Consider the following 22,145-nt stretch of genomic DNA (forward strand, 5'->3'; position numbering starts at 1 on the left):
TTAGGCGAAACAGTTAGATTTTTAAGCCTTGATGACTTATTGGTCAATATGGATAATATTTCTCCAGGGATAGTGCTTGGTGACAGGGGCAGTGCCATGCTGGCTTCAAAAGCTTGTGCTTGTTGGACCTAGCAACAGTAACTAAGGGGGCGGGGCTTAGCAAAGGCTTTGATCTTTTAGTTCAATCAATCGGCTTTAATCTTTCATTCTAGAATCTGTCTTATGAATATGGTATTTGATTCTAGAATTCAAGACAACCACTATATACAGTATTCCAAAGGTGTATGAAGATTTCTCTCACTTCAACAAACTTTACTAACACATACAAATTGGTAAATTACTTATTTAGAAGCAGCAATGGAAATTTCCACGGATACAATGGACGACCTACCTGAGAAGGCTCCTACGGATAAGAAAGAAAAAATGTTTTCTGCTGAAGAAATTCCAAAGATTGTGAGATTGTTTAAAGAGGCTGATGAAGATGGAGGTGGAGGATTGGATATAGAGGAATTCTGTGTAATGATGGAACGATTATATGGAGCTGTAGACAAAGCAGACCTCATCGCCCTCCACATGCAGGTTGACATAAACTGTGATTTAACAGTGGACATAAATGAGCTTTTGGACTTCCTGTGGTGTAAAACCACAGCATCACAAAAAATGGACTTTAAAAACCAAACCTTTCCCAAACCAATAACGATTGTGCCAGTGGATCACTATAAATCCATCGTTGATCTCTTATTCCTTCCATACAAGGAAACCAGCGATTCAATTGATCGTTGTTCTGACGTATCACAACGAAAAACAAAGACTTACCAGAAAGGTCAATACCTCTCCATCAGCTCAGATGGTATCCTTAACTTCTGGAGTGACAGGTTTGATACACCATACCCAATTGCATTACACAAATCACAGAACAAAGTTCCTTTTTCGCATGACAAGAAAATGTGTGTTAATAACATGGTGTACCTCAGAGAAGTCCAACACCTTGCTATCTCTACTTCTGACAGGGAACTGTTTTTCTATCATTGCAATGAATTCCCGAAGCAGTTTATAATAAGTCACTCTTTAATAGTTGAGGACAACATAGTAAATGCCATGAACTACTGGACCAATGGCACAAAGGCAGTGTTTTCCATTGGGGATATGAAAGGTTTTTTGTATGTGTTTATCTCTTACAATGTACAGAAAAATGGCCTATTCTGCGCTAAGTCGTATGAGAAAATCTCTCTGCAGAACTATCCAACTGTTTATGTTTCAGCCCTGTTAAAAAACCTGTCTACAGACTTCTTATGTGTTAAAGCCCCCATTTTTAATGACGTGTGTAGTCAGATCCGTTACTTTCCAACACTTGACTCATTTGCTATCTGCGGTAGTTCATCCAAGAAAATGGTCCTGGCTACCCTATCCAAGCCACCCAGAACTAGAGTCTCTAAAAAAGTATTTGAGAGCAGACGAGACAAGGAGTTCTTCACCTGTGTTGAATACTCCCACTCGGCTGGACATCTAGTGACTGGTGGTACGGACGGAATACTGCGAGTGTGGTTTCCACACAAAACCATGTCATGCGAACTGGAATTAAAAGGACATGTCAAACCCATCATACATATTATGTACAATCCCGAGGACAAAATATTTGTCAGTTTATCTGAGGACAAGAACATATGCGTGTGGTCTGAGGATTGCTGGCTGTGCAGGCAAAACTTCCAGGTTCAAGGCATGGGGCTTGCCCCTGTCTCCAGTGTGTGTTATAACATACACAACAATGAGTTAGTCCTGGCTAACTCAAATATCGGGAAATATCTTGGAAGAGGAACAGATGTCTTTCAAGATACATTAACATCCCATGACAAGCCCTTGTGCTGTGCTCTATATCACAGCATTTTCAAACAGGCCATCTCTGTTTGCCAAAATGGTGTGGTGACAGTGTGGGATATCTTAACAGGAAAGGCTGTCATGCAGTTTAAGGTCACACCAGAACACCATGTTGGGTCTACTGCCATGTCATTTGATGGAGCACAGCGTAGACTTATCACCGTTTCCCAAGATGCAAAAGTAAAATTGTGGAACCCTAACAACGGAAGCCAGCTTGACATTCTTCCTATTACTGTGCCAAAGAAGGTGTCAGGTATAGTCTCCATTGAGAATAGGGTCTTTGTGTCAGGAAGGAATTCCAAGATCATCTTTGACCTGGATATTGATGAACACGACCACAGATTTTTGGAGCATGATTACCTAATTGACGTTACTTCAATGGATATTCATGAAAACACACTGTTTACTGCCTCCAGCAATGGAAATATTGTTATGTGGGATGTTGACACTGCCGATGTCCTTTACTGGCTCAATGCCAGCAAAAGCCCTCGAACAAACATGGCAGGCAAAAAAGATCAAGGCCAGACAGGGAGTCTCCCTGTTGAGAAGAGTCAAAAAAATTTCACTGGCACTGGAGGACGTAAAAAACCTACAGCTCTTCCTGCGAATAAGACTGATGATATCAGTGTTATTGTTTTGTGTCTGAAGACCAGAGGGGTCAATGTCAACACAGCCACACTGCTGACTTCTGTAGATGGCTACATCTTTGCCTGGTCTGTAATAAGCAAGGGGGGACTTTTAGGAAAGTTCAGGGCAGTGAATGATGAAAGAACTATTATAACCACCATGTCGACTGATGCCAACGAACAGATATTGCTGACTGGGGATAGTACCGGAAATATTTATCAATGGGATATTCAGGAATTTGGTTTCAAACAAGCAGACAAAGGGCCATATGAGGATATAAATGGGTGGCAAGTGTCATTGTGTCCACCTCCTCTATTGGGATCCTGGCAATCTCACCTCACAGGGGTGGTGAGTGTTAAGTGTGACCCCGATTGTAAAAACGTAATTACTGCAGGGTTGGACTCCAATGTCCGTCTATGGACAAACAAAGGCGGCTTAATTGGACTCTTTGGCAAAGATGAATGGGAGGCTACGCAACTCAGCCCTGAGGAGAAACCTGAGCAGGAGCAGAAAAGAAGAACATGCACAGCAGAGACAAGAAACTCTCAAATATCATTCCTTGAGTCACCAATATCACCACCCGATTCACCACTACCTAACTACGATAACCTCATTGACAGACTTGTAGAGGCAACCGCAACACCTAAGATTACACCAGTACTGACTCATGAAGAGTTTTTTGCCACATATCGGAAGTGGATCCAGGTTAGGCCAGGATTTGACAAGTTAAAAGATCTTCCACATCAGTTCAATGAAAAGGAGAATAACTCTTCACAGCAATCTCCAACTGAGGTATTGCAAGGGTCTGAAAATACATCATGTCCACCAGACACCACAACTATGACAGGCTGCGCGGATGCTACAAAAGGACCCAACTCAGACACAACGCAGCTCACAGATAATCAGAGCCAACCCCAGATCACGCTCATCTCAGGTGGCACTGACCTTAAACAAAGCACTCCTCAGACAGCATCTCCATATTTGAACCAGACTAGTTCCAAATTTGAGGGTGTGTTCAAGATTAAAGACAATGTCCTTACACCATGTCCACCAGACCCCCTGCCAGGCAAGCAAGCGCCTGAGCAAGCACCAAAGCATGTACGCCTGCTACCAATCTCTGAAAAGGTATGGCTAACCCATCTGCAGCCCCAGTTTAAGCCACGTCCAGCTAAGACCCCACTTGCCACAGGCCACACTAAACCTACAAACAGCTCACCATCAAAGGATGTACAATTTCCACCCAACTCAGACAGAGTGCAGCTCATACATAATCAGAGTCAACCTCAGACCACGCTCATCAGAGGTGGCACTCCAGAGGATGTACGCTTGCCACCCATCACTGATAAGGTATGGCTCACTCAAAGTCCAGCTCAGATCCCCCTCAACACAGGCCACAGTAAGCCTATGAACAGCATGCAGACATCAGCTAGCACAGTCGAGCAAAGGTCCAAAACTAGGTCAAAATATGGACGTGTGCTCAAGATTCAGCAGAGAGACACATTAGAGGACATTGTCCTTACACCATGTCCCTCAAACACCCTTCCAGACAAGTCAGTTCAAGCCACTTCCACCTCCAATTCCGCTCACCACGGGCCACAATAACACTTCAAAGATTTTGCAGAGATTCATCAGGCAAAGGTTTTAAAAGTGAGGTCCTCTCATCTACAGTAAATAACAATAAAAAATGAACATTAAGTGCCGTGTTATCTGATTCAATGTACAATTTTGTTAACAGATATGACTAAATAGGCTATTGGTCAATATTTATCCAACACCATACTGTTTGGTACTTTTCTAAATAATTTTTTACATCAAGGTGACTAAAAAATGTCTGCACACTGTATGACCTTCATTAGGGATTTAAAAAACACACACAAAAATGCACAGACACAAAACAACAGAAGGTTTATATTTTATATTTTTGCCCCTACCTATCCCAAATGAATGTATGCAGCACACCAATGTAATTCAGTTAGCCCGGGGCGATCTTTAATAAATGCAATGAACAGTATGCCATATACTTTATGAATATCAGTGATTCTTGAGAATTGGGACAGAACAGGGTGCAATGTTGAAAAAAAAACCTATGTTTAGGCAAATTAAATTACATGTATGTATCCAACACATACTAAGCTAAGCTTTGATACAACCTCCCAGCATTTGTCCTTTTTATCAAAATGGGCTTTTTACCTTGCCATTCCTTATCAAAATGGGCTTTTTAGCTTGCAATTCCTTATTTTGTGTCAACACCGTAAGACACCAAAAACATAAATTAATTTCCCCTTTATGCTAGACCCAGGAGATGTATAGTGATCACAAATATTCACCAAGACTGACAGAGGCCACAAAAAATATTTTCAAATGTATATGAATATAATTTTTTTTGACATCTGACGGTGTTGACATATTTAACGTTTCTTTCTAGTAGCCATTTTGTTTTTCTGTTGATGATAGGTGCTAGTATGAACTACTTCAGGAAAATATAAATGATCGAAACATTTCAAATGACTTCTTCAGAAATTTTAAGTCGGTGTTGACGTATCATGGTTGTGACGCAGGACTTTCAAGATTTGGAATGTAAAATATTCTAAAACTACAACACTTATCAGAGCCTGTCTGACTCTAATGTACTCTGTAGAGGTAGAATGTGATAAGAGGTCCTTCATAGTGACAGCTGCCCATTATTTTGGCTGATTTTATTTAATTTTAATGGATTGTCTGACGGTGTTGACAAAAAGTGTCCCACCCCTTTGAAACCATATAAAACATGAACGTTTTTATTGATATGAGAGATTATTTAGTATTGCTTTTGATGAAAAAAAGCACTTTTTAATCATAAAAGTACATTTTTAATAGGTTTTATTGCATATGAAAGATTGAAACCCTCTCTGTGGACACACTGTTTTGGACATTGTGAGAAGATATCAAGTGTCATATATTTGACATAATAATGATAAAATTAAATTTAAGGGGATAATTGTGCTCCAGACATCCTATTCTTAATCCCTTATAACATCTACAATTTTGAATATTTTTATTTTTAAAGATAACAACAGTTACTATGGAAGCCAGCCTTTTGTCCCGGTTTTCAAGAATCACTGATATACATTATAAAAACTTAATGGGGAATCCATGATTACACACATTAATTGGTTTAGCTTGATTGCTGGGCAAGTTTGTAATGAAAGGGGATCCTATCAATTACTTTACAGGCCACTGATGACCTACATCCACTGATTAAAACTTGTTTTTTACTTGTTGCTTGCTGTTTTTGAGCTAATGGCAAACTTGTGGTGTTTGACCTAAACTGACTTACAAAGCCCAACAGTAGGCGACGGGTTAAACAGAGTAATAGCTTTAAACTGAGCAGGCAAATGGGTTATGGTTGTTTAAGTAATATTGCACTAATTAGAAATGTTTCATGAGGTAACTATTATGCACACAAATAATGCAGGCAGATTTGACCTTTGACTCCAAATATGTTGGTATTGCATTGTTTGTGCAGGATCTACAATGTTGTGTTTCCGTTCTTTAATTATGTTATCGATGAACAGAAACTGTTTTGACAGATTTAGTTAAAATTGTATTTAACAGTAATTAAAAACTCTACTTATGGATTTGTGCTTCTTAGAGTCTGGACTAATTGAGATTTCTTGACTTGATATCATAAGGTATAGCTATATTTTAGTCTAAGTGTCATTTAACTTTTTTATAACTTATTCACCTGTCTAGATGATCATTTGTAATTTTGATTTTCCTGGGACTTTTTTTCATAAATTCATCATATTTTCCCTGCACTTTCCTAAATGCTAAATTATTTCTAAACTAATGAAATTCCCATCAGCCTCAGCTGTACTTTGTGTCTTACAATATGGCCATATTTAACATCTTAGGCCCTTTTTTCAGCTATCAATTTAAGTTGCCATAGTAGGAAAACACATGTAATTAATTATATTAAATGGTGGCTGCATTCAATCTATATGAGGCATGCTCACCCACTGACATGGCTCACTGAGAGACTTCATGGAATGGAGCCATCAAGGTTATTATTTAAAAATTTCATTTTTTGCTCATTCCTTATATATAAAGGGTCATAAGCTAAATGGCTGTGGGACCAGTGAATTGCTGAACAAAATAGCTAATATCTATAATGTTCATCTGTTTTGAAGAAAGAACCTTCATGTGATGTAAAGAAAGAAAGAAAGAAAGAAAGAATGAGAAAACATCTTTCTTCGGTAAATTATGTTTTTATTGGTTTTCATCACACTTTTTTCCCTTTAACAATAAATGTGTTTTCTATTTAACCTTTTTAAGCATTATAGATATAAAGAGAATATTGCACTTAAAACAATAGATGAAATCAGAACCATGAAGCAGTAAGGAGGAAAAAACGATCACAAGGCTTTCTTTACATCACAGCCAGGTTACTTTTGTCTCCTCAGTACCGGACAGTTTAGCTTCTTAAATATACATCTTTTAAAATAGCATTTCTATGTTAAGTCACTTTTTCTTTCGCTATTACAATACAGGAGAACTCAAAAGGTACACATGCACGTACAAGCAGGGCTCACTGAAAACCAACAGTCTTAATGATGATTTGTTTCACAACAAACAGGTTTGAATGCCACAGATATTTTCTTTATTTTTATTTTTTTTGCACATACGAAAATTGCAGCAGTTATGTTTAAGTGAATGATTGCGTATTAAGCTTTATCTGGAAAAAGTGAGTTCTAGGAAATACTCTATAGATAAAAATGTATTGACATGAGTGAACTGAGTCCCTCATGTCTGGCAGTCTGGGTTTCGAGTTGTCTGCTCATATGTGAGTTGTGTTGATGTTGTTATTATTAGACTTTACAGTGACGCAGTATTAAATAGAAATGCAGACTACACTGTCATTGACTGACTGGGCAGCACAGTGGGCCAACCCACTTTTATCAATGAAGCAATACTTTTTTTTAATAAACAGGAAATAGAAATACCAACTCAAAATCATTGTCTCCTCAATGTGGCAACCTTTTTGTTTATCATGCTAACGGCATTTTAATCCACAGACAGGAATGATAGGTTTGTCAAACTGTATTCTGTCATCCAAAGAAAGAAAGTTTTCTTCCCTGCACAGAGTTGGGATGTATCGCAGGCTACGATAGTAAGGTTGTTACTGCCGGTGTGAAGGATGAGTCAGATGTAACGTGATGTACAGTAACCAAGGCAACCAGGAAATCAAAGTCCTCCACAGAGAACGTAAAGGTAATCTGCATCTTCACATTCAAATCCACTGGAGCCACGGAGGTCTGAGCCCTGCTCCCGGCAGCCCTCTGGTTTTTCAAAATCCATTGCCATCTTTATTTACATGCATCTGTTGTACATGCATCACTAGATGAGTGGAGGGAATACAATATCATACAGAAAAGGATTTGGGTTGGATCATAACATAGCGATCCTGGTGAGGTGTGTAGGTCCAGTTATTTGTTGGGTAGTTGGTTCTGTTCCTGGTTAAAAACTATGAAATTACTCAAAATGTATCAAAATATCAAATCATCAATATCAAATTAAAACACATCTATATCCATAATTATAAGTTAATAAAGTGTTACTTAAAAGCATCAAATGATTTACCACTAAAAGGAAATAAAATTGCCAGTTAAATTATATAATTCAAAAACAGAATGCAATACATTTAAGTGATTGTGGCTAACAACATTTTACTTAAGACAAACTATATTTTCTGCAGTACTTAAAAGTAACCAGAAAAAGATAGCACGGGTTTCAGTGCAAATACTGTAATTATACATTTTATGTTGCTAAATTTGGAAAAAGTCTTGCACACTGGTTACTATATTTGTGCTTCTTCTAGTGGCAGCTCCAGGAAATCTAAAATGCAACAGCTGAAATACTGAGTTGGTGCTTTGAAAGTGCCCTTTGATGCTCAATATGTACAACTCAAGACCTTTTTGTGCAATGACGTTCTCATCGACAAAACCAACAACAGAGGAGACTAGCTTGCCGAAGCGTCTGCAACAGAGCTATTGATGTAACCCACACTGAAACACCTTACATTTTCTATGACAGGAACACATTTAATTTCCCTTCTAGCGCAGCAGGACAGAAAGGCACATGTGGGTGACAGTCTAACCTCTTCCATCAATCAAACCAGCCCACATCTTCATTCACCAGGCAAACACAATCAAACTTTGCAACCACATGTTCCTATTGTTGTATTGGAATACATTCTTCATTCTTCAACACAGCTTTTGTATAACGATCTTTAAGACGCAACAAGCGGTATGAGATTTACTACGAGGTCTACTCTTTCTTGTATGCTTTTAACTGTTCTTTATGTTAAGGTATGAACAGGTCCAATCCAAAGACCAGGATGATGATTTTTTTATCTATAATACTACCCGTTCCTTAAGCTCTCCTCATGATCCTCTGCAACGATATGTTTACTGGGAATACACTGAAAAAATACATCAAGACTACAGAAACAATTATAGAGAGAAACTTATTCGCCAAATCCACTGTAAGAAATGACAGCCACTTAGAAATTCTTACTGTTACGACTGATTTTCACTTTGAGATAACCGTAGAAATATCATAATTCACTACATTACAGACTTTTTAATATGTTTTCCCCTATGCTACAGCATATAGATTAAAAAGACGTATTGAAAGGGCTGCTGGGGTCTACTTGAAAGTTATGTCAGTAGGAGGAACAAAGTTCAACATTGGGACTGTCACAAAAGGAAAGACAGAAAGGGAAAGGAGAGGAAAGTAAAGGAAAACTGATCACAATTAGCAGCCTGTAGTGATCCTTTTTCTATAGGCAAGTGTATTCAAATGAACACCGGTATTGTGAAAGGCTTGCTGTTTGGGATTCGGAGGAAGAAAATATAAATGTTGTAGTTTGTTGCCAGCTTTAAGGTGCCAAACTTGTGCTTTGATTTATTCCAATTAGATGGCGAGCAATCAAACATACATTTTAAATTGTTTCCTACATAACTGATTTTGTCTCGACTCCATTGTCTCGCAGGGTTTTGAAAATGACGAGTTAAAGAACAGGAAAAACTGCATCCTCCCTTTCACAGGGCGGTGCAATAAAAATGTCGAGGAAGACTGAGCTGTCAGAAAACTACCGCTGTAATACAAATGGTGATGGCCACGACAAGCTTATAAATTAATCAAAATCGAGAAAAGAATAGACAGTTATCCAGATCTGTTTCTACTTTCAGTTAAGTGCCCAAAGCAGAAACAGATTTACATATCAGGGTATAGAGAAGAGCAATTAAAAACACATCTACAGTGGGAAGACGGAGGAAGAAGAGGGAGAGAGGAAATGCGAAATCTTAAAACTCAATCTTGCAGGCGGGGAAAGACTCGTCCTGCATGACGACAGTGCTGCTGGAGGCCAGGACCATGACGTTGAGCTCCTGCTGCTTCTCATGGGAATGCTGGTACCACTCACGGGTCACCTCCGAGTCATGGGTGGGGATCAGCGTGACCTGAGAAGGAGAAAAGGGGTCAGGACATGACATGACTGACACAGCTGATAGTATAAGTGCAGGGAGGGCTGGGACATAGGAAATAGAAAACAAAAGAAAATACTTTGGCTCGTCTGACCCACAATCCTCTGCGTAACATCAACAGAACAACCATCGATGCAATGGATGAATAAGCAAGAGGGTCAGTTAAAGGTGCAATGTTCTAATGTAATAGTATGTCAAAATGTTATGCATACTGCAAGCTAACTACATACTTTTTAATGTGCAGTAAAAAATCCTGAAATACAGAATACATAAGTAGACAATCTTAGAACATAAGCAAGTCTCAGACTAATCCCACTTTTCCATTACATGGTACTGGCTCTACTCTACTCTACCTGCCTTTGGTATCGGCTACTTTGCTGGAGGTCATTTTTCATAACAAGATAGTAAGACATGGTAGTACCCTCATAGCTTCATCAGGGCGATTATTAGAACATTTTGTTTTTAGATGAAGTAGTTAGGTTGATTACTACTCAGATAAATATGCCATGTCAATGCAGGCTGTCATTTTTTTATTTATCTTTTCAACTTTTAACGTTTACCAACATGCTTATCACAGAGTTCTTGGTAGACTCTCCCATTTTGTGTGGCCCCTTCCAGCTCACGCTGGATTTCTTATCGTAAGGACTGGATGTACCTCGTTGAGTTATCACGGCCTGGTTGTCCAGATAAAGCAGATTAATAAAGTAAAACTAAAGCTGGCTGTGTGCTATGCAGGATAGTGTGCCACCCAGCAACAATTCTATTTTACCAATCAGTGGTCTGCAGTGGTTCACAACACCATTTAGTATGTAGTACCTGGTGCTTTGAACCCTGAAGGAGTAGGTGCCAGAAAAGTATGTACCAGGTACTTTTTCGTAGAGTAGAGTAGATTAGAGTAGTAATGTTACCTGTAGATTTGATCCCCACTGAGCTTTGCCTTCCAACAGTGCATCAAGGACACCTCGGCTTGGTTCACCACTTGCCTCGTCATTCCCGCTCACCACATAGTATGCAGAGCGAATGCGTTTGAAAAACTCTTGGTCCACGTTTTTGGCACTGCAGTGGTTGGGGATGTAGGCCATGTCCACATAAATAGGAAGGCCAGGAATAGCTGCAGAGCCAGACTTCTGAGAACCTGTACGGGGGAACAAATCAAACTATCACTATGTGCAAAATCTATTTTTTTTAAAAGAATCTTAGAAATAATTTTTTGTAGAATTAAATGTAATTTACATTTGAAAAGCTTAATTTTTCTAAAACAATTTGCTCACCTGAACTGCTCTTGACACCATTAGACAGCCCCTTGCCTGGGTTGTAACTTGACCTGGAAAGGTCATCATCTTTGGAGCCCTGTCCATCTGACAGACGAGACATACGTGAGCTCTTGTCTGCCTCCTTCTTTTTCAGTGAGGCACTGCGAGGAGATGCCGTCTGTTTGACAGGCATGGAAGTTCTCTTGCGCCTCGCTGGGGATGCTGATTTGGTTTTTCCCGAAGTCTTCTTTAAGCCCTTGGCTTTTGGCTCTTTTTTAATCAAACCATTATCCAAAGAGTCAGGATCCACCATACAAACATCTGGATGTGGAGGTTGGGGGGAGGGGTCCATGAAGGGAGCAGGAGGAGGGTCATGGCTCTTGCTAGAGGAATGATGGCTGCCTCCTCCAGTGGCAGATATTTTATCAACAGGCATGTAGTCTGCATCCTCATCTGAGTCCATGTTGCCTTCTCCTCTGACCGAGGGGTATTCCTCAGTGCCTGGAGGCCCATCAGAGTCTGACTGAGAGGCTAAAGACTCGCTGATAGAGGTGGGTGGTGTGTCCTCTGTAGCCAGACCCAGCCCTGCTGACATGCCGCCAGCTTGGTGTAGAGAGCTGCTGTGAGATTGGAGAGGATGGGGATGTTTGTGAGACCTTCTCTTTACAGACAGATCATGCTCATCACCCTCTTGTGATTGGTCACTTCTGCGCCCTTGCTCCTCATCATCCCCATCGCTTGATAACTGTCGCATGCATGGGTTTATGAAAGAAGGTGAGAGGTCCTCTTTGCGCTGCCTGCACTCGGAGGAGGAATATCCAGGAGAAGTGCGACTGGTATAAGAAGAGGTTGCTCCCATTGGCACATCACCAGCAATATCATCATCGCTATCATCATCATCATCATTATCATCATCCTGCCCCCCTTGGCTGCACTCCTCAGCATAGAATGGCGAGCAAAATGGCTGATCAGTTGAAAGTGAAAGCGGTCGAGCAGGGTGCTCTGGCTCCATCTCACATTCCTCTTCAAAGTCATCATCATGACGGTAATGAGGAGGGGAGTCTCCAGGCACCATACCCATCTGGGGCTTTGGCATCTCCCACTCATAAGAACTCCTGTAACCTGCTGCTGCCGCTCTGGGCTCCACCTTTGCTTGACCTGATGCACCACTGCCTGCTGCTCCAGCAGGTAGAGTTGAGCTGAAGCTGACCTCTGTGGGGCCATTGGCTGTGTCTTGCTTGCTGACCTGGAGAGGTGAGGGCATGTAGGAGCCAAGAACATCAGGGAGTGCACAACCTGTCTTCTCAGTGGCAGCTGGAGCAACAGGCTTATCAGAAAATGATAGGCTACCAGCCAGGCCACTAGAAGGCGACCTCTGAATCGTCTCACGCATGTAAGCCTCTTCATCCTCTTCTTCACTGCTGTCAGTCTCCTCAAAGTAATGCTTTCCTTCTATGTCTGGCCGTGGTGAGGATGTGACACCAAACAGCGCGGCACTTGCTGCCTCTTTGTCCTTTGAGAGCTCTGCAGGTTGAGCGAACGGTCCAGCTGAGGCTCCAAACCCAACAGTTGTGTCCGGCTTGGACCCTTCAGACCATCCAGGCTTATAGAAGTAGTCCGATTGAGGGCCTTTGTCTGTAAGGCCACTTAGTCCTGTCGTATACTCCTTCTTGTCCACAGCAAAGGCAGTGGATGGGAGGGAGGGTAAGGATTTGATCTCATCGGATGGGCTTAGGGGTGAATAGCGTGCTAAACTTGAAGTGGAATCAGCTGTGGTTGTAGCAGTGATCTGTTTTTCAGAGACTTCTAGATAGTCATCTTTGGCACAAGCAGAGGTGGAAAAGGGAGAGTCCATGGCCAGTGAGTGTTCATCTTTAAAGGAGGAGTACTCAAAGAGAGGCTCTGCAGGCGTCCTCAGTTCCTCGCCAAACTGACGGCTGGTGGAGAGGGAGCCCGAGGTGGAGGAGGAGTAGCTATAGGCAGAAGATGAGGAGTATCCGGGTGCAGCGGTGGTTGTGTACTGAAAGCTTGTGTCCAGTGATCTCTTACTCAGAAGGTCTGGTGTCTTTTGTTTTTCAAAATCAGGATCAACTTTGTCATTCTGGTAATAAGTGTCCTCGGTTGATTTCAAAGTTAAATCCCCTTTGACTGTGGTCTGACTAGATGAAAATGAATCTTTCTCAACACTTTCATATGAGTATTCAAACCCTGAAGAGTAGCCAGAGAAACCCGTACCTCCTAAATCCTTTGGCTTTCCACTTAAAAATGAGGAGTCAAACTTAACCTCCTCTTCAGCCTTTGTGAGTGAGCTAGAGCTGCTTTTTTCCATACCCGGCTTCCCCTGACTGTTATAGCCATATCCAGCCATGGAAACCATAAATTCAGGCCTATTTGAGCCAAACATTTCCCTGATTGGACTTTTTACCTCCTTCTCAGACTTCTCTTTGGCGCCTTTCTCCATATCAAAATCATCAGCACCCTCATCGTCCTCCTCCTCATATTCATCTTCCTCCTCATCATCATCTTCATCAACAACTTCATCATCATCATAGTCCTCCTCATCCTTTGCTGTTAGTTTACGCATGTCAACCTCCAAACACCCCCCTTTATCGCTGTAACCTGGGACAGCTGGTTTGTTCATATCAAATGCTGTCATTGAGGAGTATGTCTGAGGCTTTGTGCCGTCTGTCTGGTTTTTAAAAGAGATGTCTTTTTCTGATGATAAAGATGTGGTGGAGGCTTCAGGTCTATCAGCCGCAGAAGGAAACCGGCTACCTGTGCTGTATTCATATGTCTCTTTTCCTTTTACCTCTTTTTCAAAAGGCGGTTGGGCAGATGTGCTCTTGGAGTCATACCACGATGAGGTGGAAGACTCTTTTCCACAAGAGACGGTAAATCCCTCCTTTTCTGTAATCTTGTCCGTGACCGGTGATGGGGGGTCATTTTTCTGCACATTCACTTCACTCTTTGCAATGTCCTTCCCCGTCTTATCAGACTCCTGACGATATAAATCAGAGTCCACTGAGCTTGTCTTACATTCATAAATGTCACTGTAAGAGAATGTTTTGCCATGAACATAGGGTGTGTCTTGTCTTGTATACAAGGCCTTTTCTTTGCTCTCCTTCTCTGGAAAATCATAGAGACTGAAATGAACACTCTTCTCTGGCTCTTTAGAAGCATTATCTGTTTGTTCTATGCTTTCATTTTTTAATTTTTCTTTGCTTTGATCTGTTGATAAGGGCTTAGAGCCCACCCCACTAGGTAAATCATCATCTTTCTCATCTTCTTCTTCGTCTTCATCTTCATCTGAGTACATCACATTAGGTTTTGGTTTCTCTTCTTTGCTAAAAGAAACGTGTATCTTGTCTGAGACCTTGCCTTCTGATTCCACCTTTGCAGATTTTGTCTCAAAGGTGTAGTCGTCATCTAAAAAGCACCCCTCTTTTGCTTCCATAAGCTTGGCCTTTACAGTAGGCTGTAGATCCTTTTTGGTGTAACAATCAACTCTTTCTTCTTCTTCTTCAACCTCATTGTCTTCATTGGATTCTTCAGATGCTTCAAATGCTCTCTTATCAGCTTGAATACCGCTAAAGGGGGTATTGTCTGAGATAGTGACTCCCTCATCTTTGTCTTCTGTCTTAAACGCTTTCTCTTCTGTTGGAGAGTAACCACTGCTTGTAGGTACAGACTGTGTGGGTGAGGCCAGTTTCATGGTGCTGTCATCTGGACTTAAACATCTTTCCTCACTCTCATGCCTGGAGCGGGACTCTAATGACGAAGGGGTTGAAACAGGCTTTAAATCAGCACTACTGTTAAATCCCTCTGCACTAAAGAGAGCCTGGTTTTCTTTGACAGCCTGTGTGGGAGAGTACTGCTTTGTAGAGAAGGGGGGAGGAGTAAAAGTGGCAGAGGGAGATTTCTCCTTCTCCTGAAGCATCATGGAGGCTGCGTGTTCATAGCCCTCTTGGAGTTTACCAAGAGGCATGTCAACGTTCGGAGTCTGGTCCTCGTCCTCGTCTTCTTCATCATCTTCTTCTTCATGGACTGATTTAGTCTTTGCATCACACTCCATTTCAGGAATGTTGTGCTGGTACTCATCAGAGGAAGGAGACTTAAAGCACTTGTCGTCCTCCAGAGAGGAGGTGGGTGAAATGGTTCCTGCAGAGTGGAGATAGTCCTTTCCATGGATTGCCTCAGCACGTGAGGGGATACTGTTAATGGTGTCAAGCATAAGAGAGTTCTTCACAGCTTCCTCGGTCTGAGGCGCTGTCACAGACGCTATCGACTGGTCCTCTGCTACAGATGTGGCAAAGGACGACAATTTGTCATATTCTGTGATGGATGTTGCTGAAGAGATGTGCTCCTCCTCTGCAAGAGGAGCAGCAATGATGGCCGGGTAAGGTGCAAGCTCATGCTCGTGACCTCCCATGAAGGCTTTGTGTTTGACATCTGCAACATGAGACATGGCAGAGTACTTCATCTCTTTAATACCGTGCATGGAGTCAAAGGAGCCAGGGACATCAGGGACAGAGACATCATAGGAGCCCACATCATAGCGCAGCTGTGGGATCCTATCTTCTGTTTCCTCATGGATCTCCTCATCAGAGATGGTCTGTTCAGTCTCGGAGTAACCAGGGATGGTCTCATCTTGGATGAAGGAGAATTGCTCTGAGGCGGAGGCTGTGAATTGCCCAGTCAGGGCAGTAGTTGATAAAGTTTTTTGCTCGGCTGGCTTGGTATCCAACTCATTTCCAGTTTTTTCCTTTTTCACCTCCTCTGATTTATATTTCATGACCTCGTCATCTTCTGTTCCTTCAAGTTCTGCTTTTTCAATTACATCACCCTCTTCCTCTGAGCTGTCACTCTTCTTTGATCTGTCTTTTATATTGTAATTTACACGGTATTTGTCATATTTCTCCATTTTCTCTTCTTCATACTTCTTGTCAAAGCCATAACTTGCTTCCTTCTTTTCAGTGGCTGCAACCTGTTCTAATGTGCCCTTGTCTTTGTTGCTTTTTTCCGGTTTGACAGGAGATTTGGGTGAAGCAGATGTTATCTCAGTAACTGGGGAAGTGACTTTCTCATCAGGGAAAACTAAGGAAGAAACTTTAGTACCAGTGTACACTGAATGCCCAGATATTACGTCGTTCTGGATAGGCTCAGTCTTACATTTGGGCAGCCCTTCCTTTTTCAGAGCCTCAAAGTCTTCAGTGAGATCCTCTGGGGAGGACACATTGGACCTGTCAGCCAAAGCGGCTGCTCCAATTTCTTCCGGGATGTTCTTTGGGACAGGCTTTTTCTCATTTGCTTTCTCTTTAACTGCTTTATTTTTGTCTGTCTTTGGCTTAGCCTGAGCCTTAGCCTTATGCAGAGTTTTTCTTACCTCAGGGGTAAGCGGCTTCAGGTCAGGTTTAGTGATTTTTCTCAACTCAGGTTTACTTGGATCCTTCTTTTTATCCTCCTTGGCTTTAACTTCTTTTTTGTTTTCTTTTTTTATGTTTTCATCTTTCTTTACTTCACGTTTCTCTTTCTTGATTTCTTTTTTCTCTTTGTCTTTCTTTTCGTCCATCTTGGAGGTTTTCTCCTGTTTGGCAGTTTTTTCCTTTGATATCTTCTTTTTGTCTGACTTTTTTTCTGCTACAGGGGCCACCTCACTGTTTTTCTGTTGTTTGGTGGCTTTAAGACTTTCACTTTTGGGTTTCTTTTCTTCTTTCTTTTCTACTTTATTCTCTTTAGTTATGTCACCCTTGGACTCTTCCTCCTGCCCACTAGCTTCCTTCTTTGGTTTAGAGTGTGGTTTGGGTGAAGATTTGAGACTCTCTTTGCTGTCAGTTCTTGATCTCATTTTAGTCTGTTTGATGATTGGAGGAGGTGCACCAGATGAAATGTCTTTTTGGGTAGCCACTGGGTATCGCAGGTAGTCAAGGTGTTTCAGTTTCTCAAGTCCCTCAAAAATTTTATTCTGTGGCGCATTTCCAGGGAAGAGCACCCTGACTATCTTTTCTGTTGGACGATGAGGAATCCAAACAATGAGAGCGGTAACAGATGTCAAATAGGGGACTGATATTTCTCCTTCTTTTCCATTGGGCATTGTAATCCCTGTCTTGGCTTTGCTGTTTCCAGCCCATTTCTGCATAAAAAACTGCATTTCTTTGCTCTCTTTTACTGGGTTTAGGACATACATGTCTAACTTTCCAACACCAAGTTTGTGGAATAGTGTGATAGGTTCAATGGTGTTACTGACTACCCTGTGAAGAGGCTCTGGGGTGATACCAAGCTTGTTGAGGTACTGCAATGTAAGAGATGCTTCCTCAATGCTTCGCTTCACTTTCAGTGTGGACTCTGGCATCCGAAGCTTCTCTGGGACATTGAAAAACACAATCCCAAGCTCAGGAGAAATCAGGTTCTTCATCCAGTCGCCATTGCTGCTGGATCCAGATCCTTGGTTACGCTCTTCCTCTTGCTCAGCAATCTTTCTCTGGAACAGCCCATTGATGCCAGGCAGGTTGTCTGCACCAATATGGGTGAGCAGAACAGAGTCAATCCTGTCCAAGTGGCGAACCAACTTCCAGAAGCAAGACTTTCGATCAGATCCTCCATCAACCAAGATGTTGAATCCATTCACGGCAAACAGAGCGGAGTCTCCTCTGCCGCCAGGGAAGATGTAGCAGCAGGGTTTGGACAGCTTCAGAAAACCTCCAGAGGTTGGAGGCTCCAAAAGGTCAAAAGGTGATGGCACATCCACTGTCTCTGAGACATACTCAGTGAACTCTGTGACTCCGTCCATGTCGGGGAGGTAGGGTTCAGGGTTCAGGCGATATTCCAGAAGATTTTGGAGTGACTGTTGGTCCTGGCTTTGGCCCAGGGAGCTCCAGCCGCCGTCACCCTGACAGGAAACAGTAAGCCTCGACGGCTGCTCTGAAGAGGCCCTGGACAGGAGTTCAATCACCTGGGAACACAGTAACAGCGAAAACAACCTAAAATAGCTGTGCCTATGCATTATTTCAGTGATTCTTGAGAAGTGGGACAAAACAGGGTGCAATGTTGAACAAATACAAACCCTATGTTTCGGCATATTAAATTACATGTATGTATCCAACCTATACTAAGCTACTGAGCTAAGCTTTGACACAACCTCCCAGCTTTTGTTTTTTTTACCGTCATTGGCCTATCACCACCGTCAGATGTCAACTCCGTCAGATTTCCTGTCTGACGATGTTGACATATTTAACGTTTGTTAAACAAAACAAATGGAATTTATCTAGTAGCCATTTGGTTTTTCTGTTGATGTTAGGTGCTAGTATGAACTACTTCAGGAAAATAAAATGATAAAAACATTTCAAATAACTTCTTCAGAAATTGTAAGTCGGTGTTGACGTATCATGGTTGTGACGCAGGACTTTCAAGATTTGGAATGTAAAATATTCTAAAACTACAACACTTATCAGAGCCTGTCTGACTCTAATGTACTCTGCAGAGGTAGAATGTAACAAGAGGTCCTTCATAGTGACAGCTGACCCTTATTTCGCCTGATTTTATTACATTTTACATAATGAAATGTCTGACAGTGTTGACTTACAGTAAAGTGTTCCCACTACTTAGAATCTCTATAGAACATGAATGTGTTGAAGAAAAACTGTTTTTATTGATATGAGAGATTATTTAGTGTTGCTTTTAATGATAAAAGCTATTTTTAATCATTAAAGTACATTTTTAATATGTTTTTTTAAGATTGAAACCTTCTCTGAGGACACACTGTTTTCGATGTTGTGAGAAGATAACAAGTGTCATATATTTGACATAATAATGATAAAAATAAATGTAAGGGGATAATTGTGCTTCAGACATTCTATTCTTAATCCCTAATAACATCTACAATTTTAAATATTTTTAGTTTAAAACATAACAGAAGTTACATATGGTCATTGTCCCGGTTCTCAAGAATCACTGATTTATAATAACATGTGTATCTATACAAATACACTGTAAAGAAGCATTTTGAGTTAAAGCAAACCAGGCTTACTTGAGGGTTGGAGATGATGTCAGAGAAGTGTTGCCAGGTGAAGGCTCCACCTTGCAGTAGGATGTCACCTCCCTGCTCAGAGCTTTGGCCACTCAGTATAAGCAACTTATTTCCAGCGAAGTCAGTGATCAGAGAGCGAATCTGGGTAGAGTGCAGAATAAACACTATAAAAACTGTTGACAATAATAGTTAGTAATAACTGAATTTCCATAAGTCATCAATATCAAAATGCTACTTTACTGTATATATTTAAAATCGTTTTAAATGTTACCAAATGCAAGTTATTAACTGACATAATGTCTGCATCATATCACAGGTATCATGAATAGAATAGGTTAAACATTTTCTCTTGATTTGAGGGCTGCTCAATTTTCTCTCTAATTGACGTATCGAGGCAACACTGTGCCACTGCCTGATGATAACATGCACAAGGGATATATGAAGGCTGAAGAGAAGAAGGCATTTGTAAAAAATTAAACGTAGATTTTGCAAGAGATGCAAAGCCGAAACTGTTAATGGGTGATGATCACTTGCAGGAGAAATGCCGACCTCCCATAGATGCTGCTGTTAACTCAAAATGAACACCTTTGGCTGAAACTCCTCAGTGTCTTTCAGGGGTCAGAACATCTGGTCATCAACACTATGCTGGGTTTGTTCTGTGTTGTGTGGGTGATTTACCTCTGAGGCAGCGGTCTCCTCTGATGGGTTCACCAACACCACTGTCTTGAGGACATCACTCTGATACTGGAGAACCCGCTGGCCTACAGGAAAACATATATGAGAAAACCTTAAGACTGAACATAGCCAAATAATGACAAGGCGACAAATACAAGGAACACATCACTGAGCCATAGTAACTCCTCATTGTCCATTTTCCATTAATAAACACTTCACAAAAAAACTAAACTCTGAAGCAGACTTCTTGTATACTGAGCTGCTTGTTGATAGGTCATACTCATATTACAACATCTGCCAAAATAATTTATCTGCTCACATGGCAGTGTATACGCATCCTCCACCGCGCCTAGTCGCCTCTTTCACTCATTAGCCATCTTATATCTCAATTGGCTCAGACTAAAGCCCCCTGATGACTTAAATCCTGGAAATATGCTCTTTTAATATACCATCACAATCATCATGCGACTCAAAATCCTTCAGCCTCCAGCCTCATTGGCTGTTGCTATGGAGACACTTCTCTGGCTGTTGCTGCCAGCTGAGTTACACTGACCCAGTCTTGGCCGAGGGAGACGCATTGCAGCATTTCCATGAGAGGGAGGGGAAGGCTTGTACTGCATGGGAGTATGCATGCAGCATCACATAGTACAGGAGGTTATGGCAAGTGCCAAAGCAGCAGAAGCAGTAGTAGAAGCATGCAGGCACTTCATCAGGGTATCTATAATTAGCATGAAAGATGTTCCTGGCTCTTCCTCCACCCCAAATATGTTAAGTAGCTGTCACAAGGTGTTCATATCTCCTTCCTCTGCTGACAGAGCAGGCAAGGGCAATGATGGGTGAAAGAAAAGCTAAGCACTGGGAGAGAAAAGAATAGCTGCTTTCATATTCATGGTTTTATGTTAGGTCAGAGAACCTTCCATTCATTAACTAATCAAGACATATGAGACACAAGCAGAGACACTAGAAAACAATGTGCAAACTAAGAGCCAACACCAGATCATCAGCATACAGTATAGTGAGTAAACTGAATGTGGCCCAGTTAATAGTTGCTGTTGTTTTACAGTCAGATTCTCCTCTGATATAGGTTCATAATCTGAATGTGTACAGCTGCTTATCAAACATTTAAAGCAGAATTGATGGTTGTGTTGTTTTTTTGAAACCAGAAGACAGTGTGAATGTAAGAAACATAAACAATGCACGTTGAATCAATTAACAACTAGAAACTCATTGATTGCCATGAGATTCTGGACTATGCTCATGCTTGCTTCATTCATGTGAATAAAAATGACTTGAAGTTGTTCTTAAGTTAGCTGGGAGAGTAATGATGTGGGTCTGTAGCCTGTGGTACAGCTAACTTGTTCCTAAAAGGTTTGCAAGTTGAACCAACTCTTAACCAGTGTAAAGGGGGGATCTAAGTACCCAAAAAGTATTGAAGTTCTGCAAACTAAAATAAAACTTGTATCCCGTTGTTAAGTTAAGGTTGTCATACATGAGGTGATGTTTGTTGAAGAGGGCGGTCTACAGGGCCCCCCGTGTATATGGCCCATGTTTTCTTGCTGCTCCATGATGTGACAAAACACTGTCACTCCAACCAACTAATATAAATGCCCTGCATTAACTGCCTTGCTCCTAGCATTCCTATTTCAAGTGACATGTCCAGGGACAATCTCCTGTAAAGCCACTTGTGCACCCACACACCATTCAGACAGTTATCATGGAAACAAACGCTCAACAAATGCAGTCCGGGCCTTTGTGGATTGTGCCTCTGATCCAACTGAATGCCATGGACCAATAATGGAAGAATAACAGGGGAGGATACTTATGTGGTAGAATTGTGACCCCTTGTCAGCTCTGTTGGCTCTGAGGGATAAAGTGCATGCAGCAACATATTCATAAGATTATGGTATGTGCATAACACCATTACCTAAAAAACATCAATTCAGAAATTCGGAATATAGAAGTGGCTATATTGCCATTGCAAATTTTGTAAAAAAAGAAATTACCAATATGTATTGTATTTTGAGAGTTACCAAACATTATGGTATTATAGAATGTATAGTTTATGGGGAAAATTGTAGTTTGGCAACACCTGGTTTGGAAACCAGATTATCTGACATAATAGTCACTCCACAAGGTCCATGTTGATCGGATCGAAAGCTTCGAAAA

At 41.3% G+C, this 22,145-nt stretch overlaps 1 protein-coding gene across 1 annotated transcript; it reads right to left on the minus strand.

The window, feature by feature from the left end:
• Positions 1 to 9,848: 9,848 nt before the first annotated feature.
• Positions 9,849 to 19,390, minus strand: map1aa (microtubule-associated protein 1Aa; the record flags this gene model as incomplete). The annotated part of the gene is made up of 4 exons (XM_080025101.1): positions 19,305 to 19,390; positions 11,300 to 18,230; positions 10,937 to 11,163; positions 9,849 to 10,004 (listed from the first exon to the last, which is right to left on the minus strand). Exons 2-4 carry the CDS (start codon positions 18,066 to 18,068, stop codon positions 9,849 to 9,851), a joined length of 7,152 nt encoding a protein of 2,383 aa, XP_079881227.1. The 5' UTR covers positions 18,069 to 18,230; positions 19,305 to 19,390.
• Between the last annotated feature and the right edge of the window lie 2,755 nt (positions 19,391 to 22,145).

The sequence above is a fragment of the Ammodytes marinus genome (assembly GCF_949987685.1).
Source record: "Ammodytes marinus genome assembly, chromosome: 1".
In the NCBI taxonomy this organism is placed as follows: Eukaryota; Metazoa; Chordata; class Actinopteri; order Uranoscopiformes; family Ammodytidae; genus Ammodytes; species Ammodytes marinus.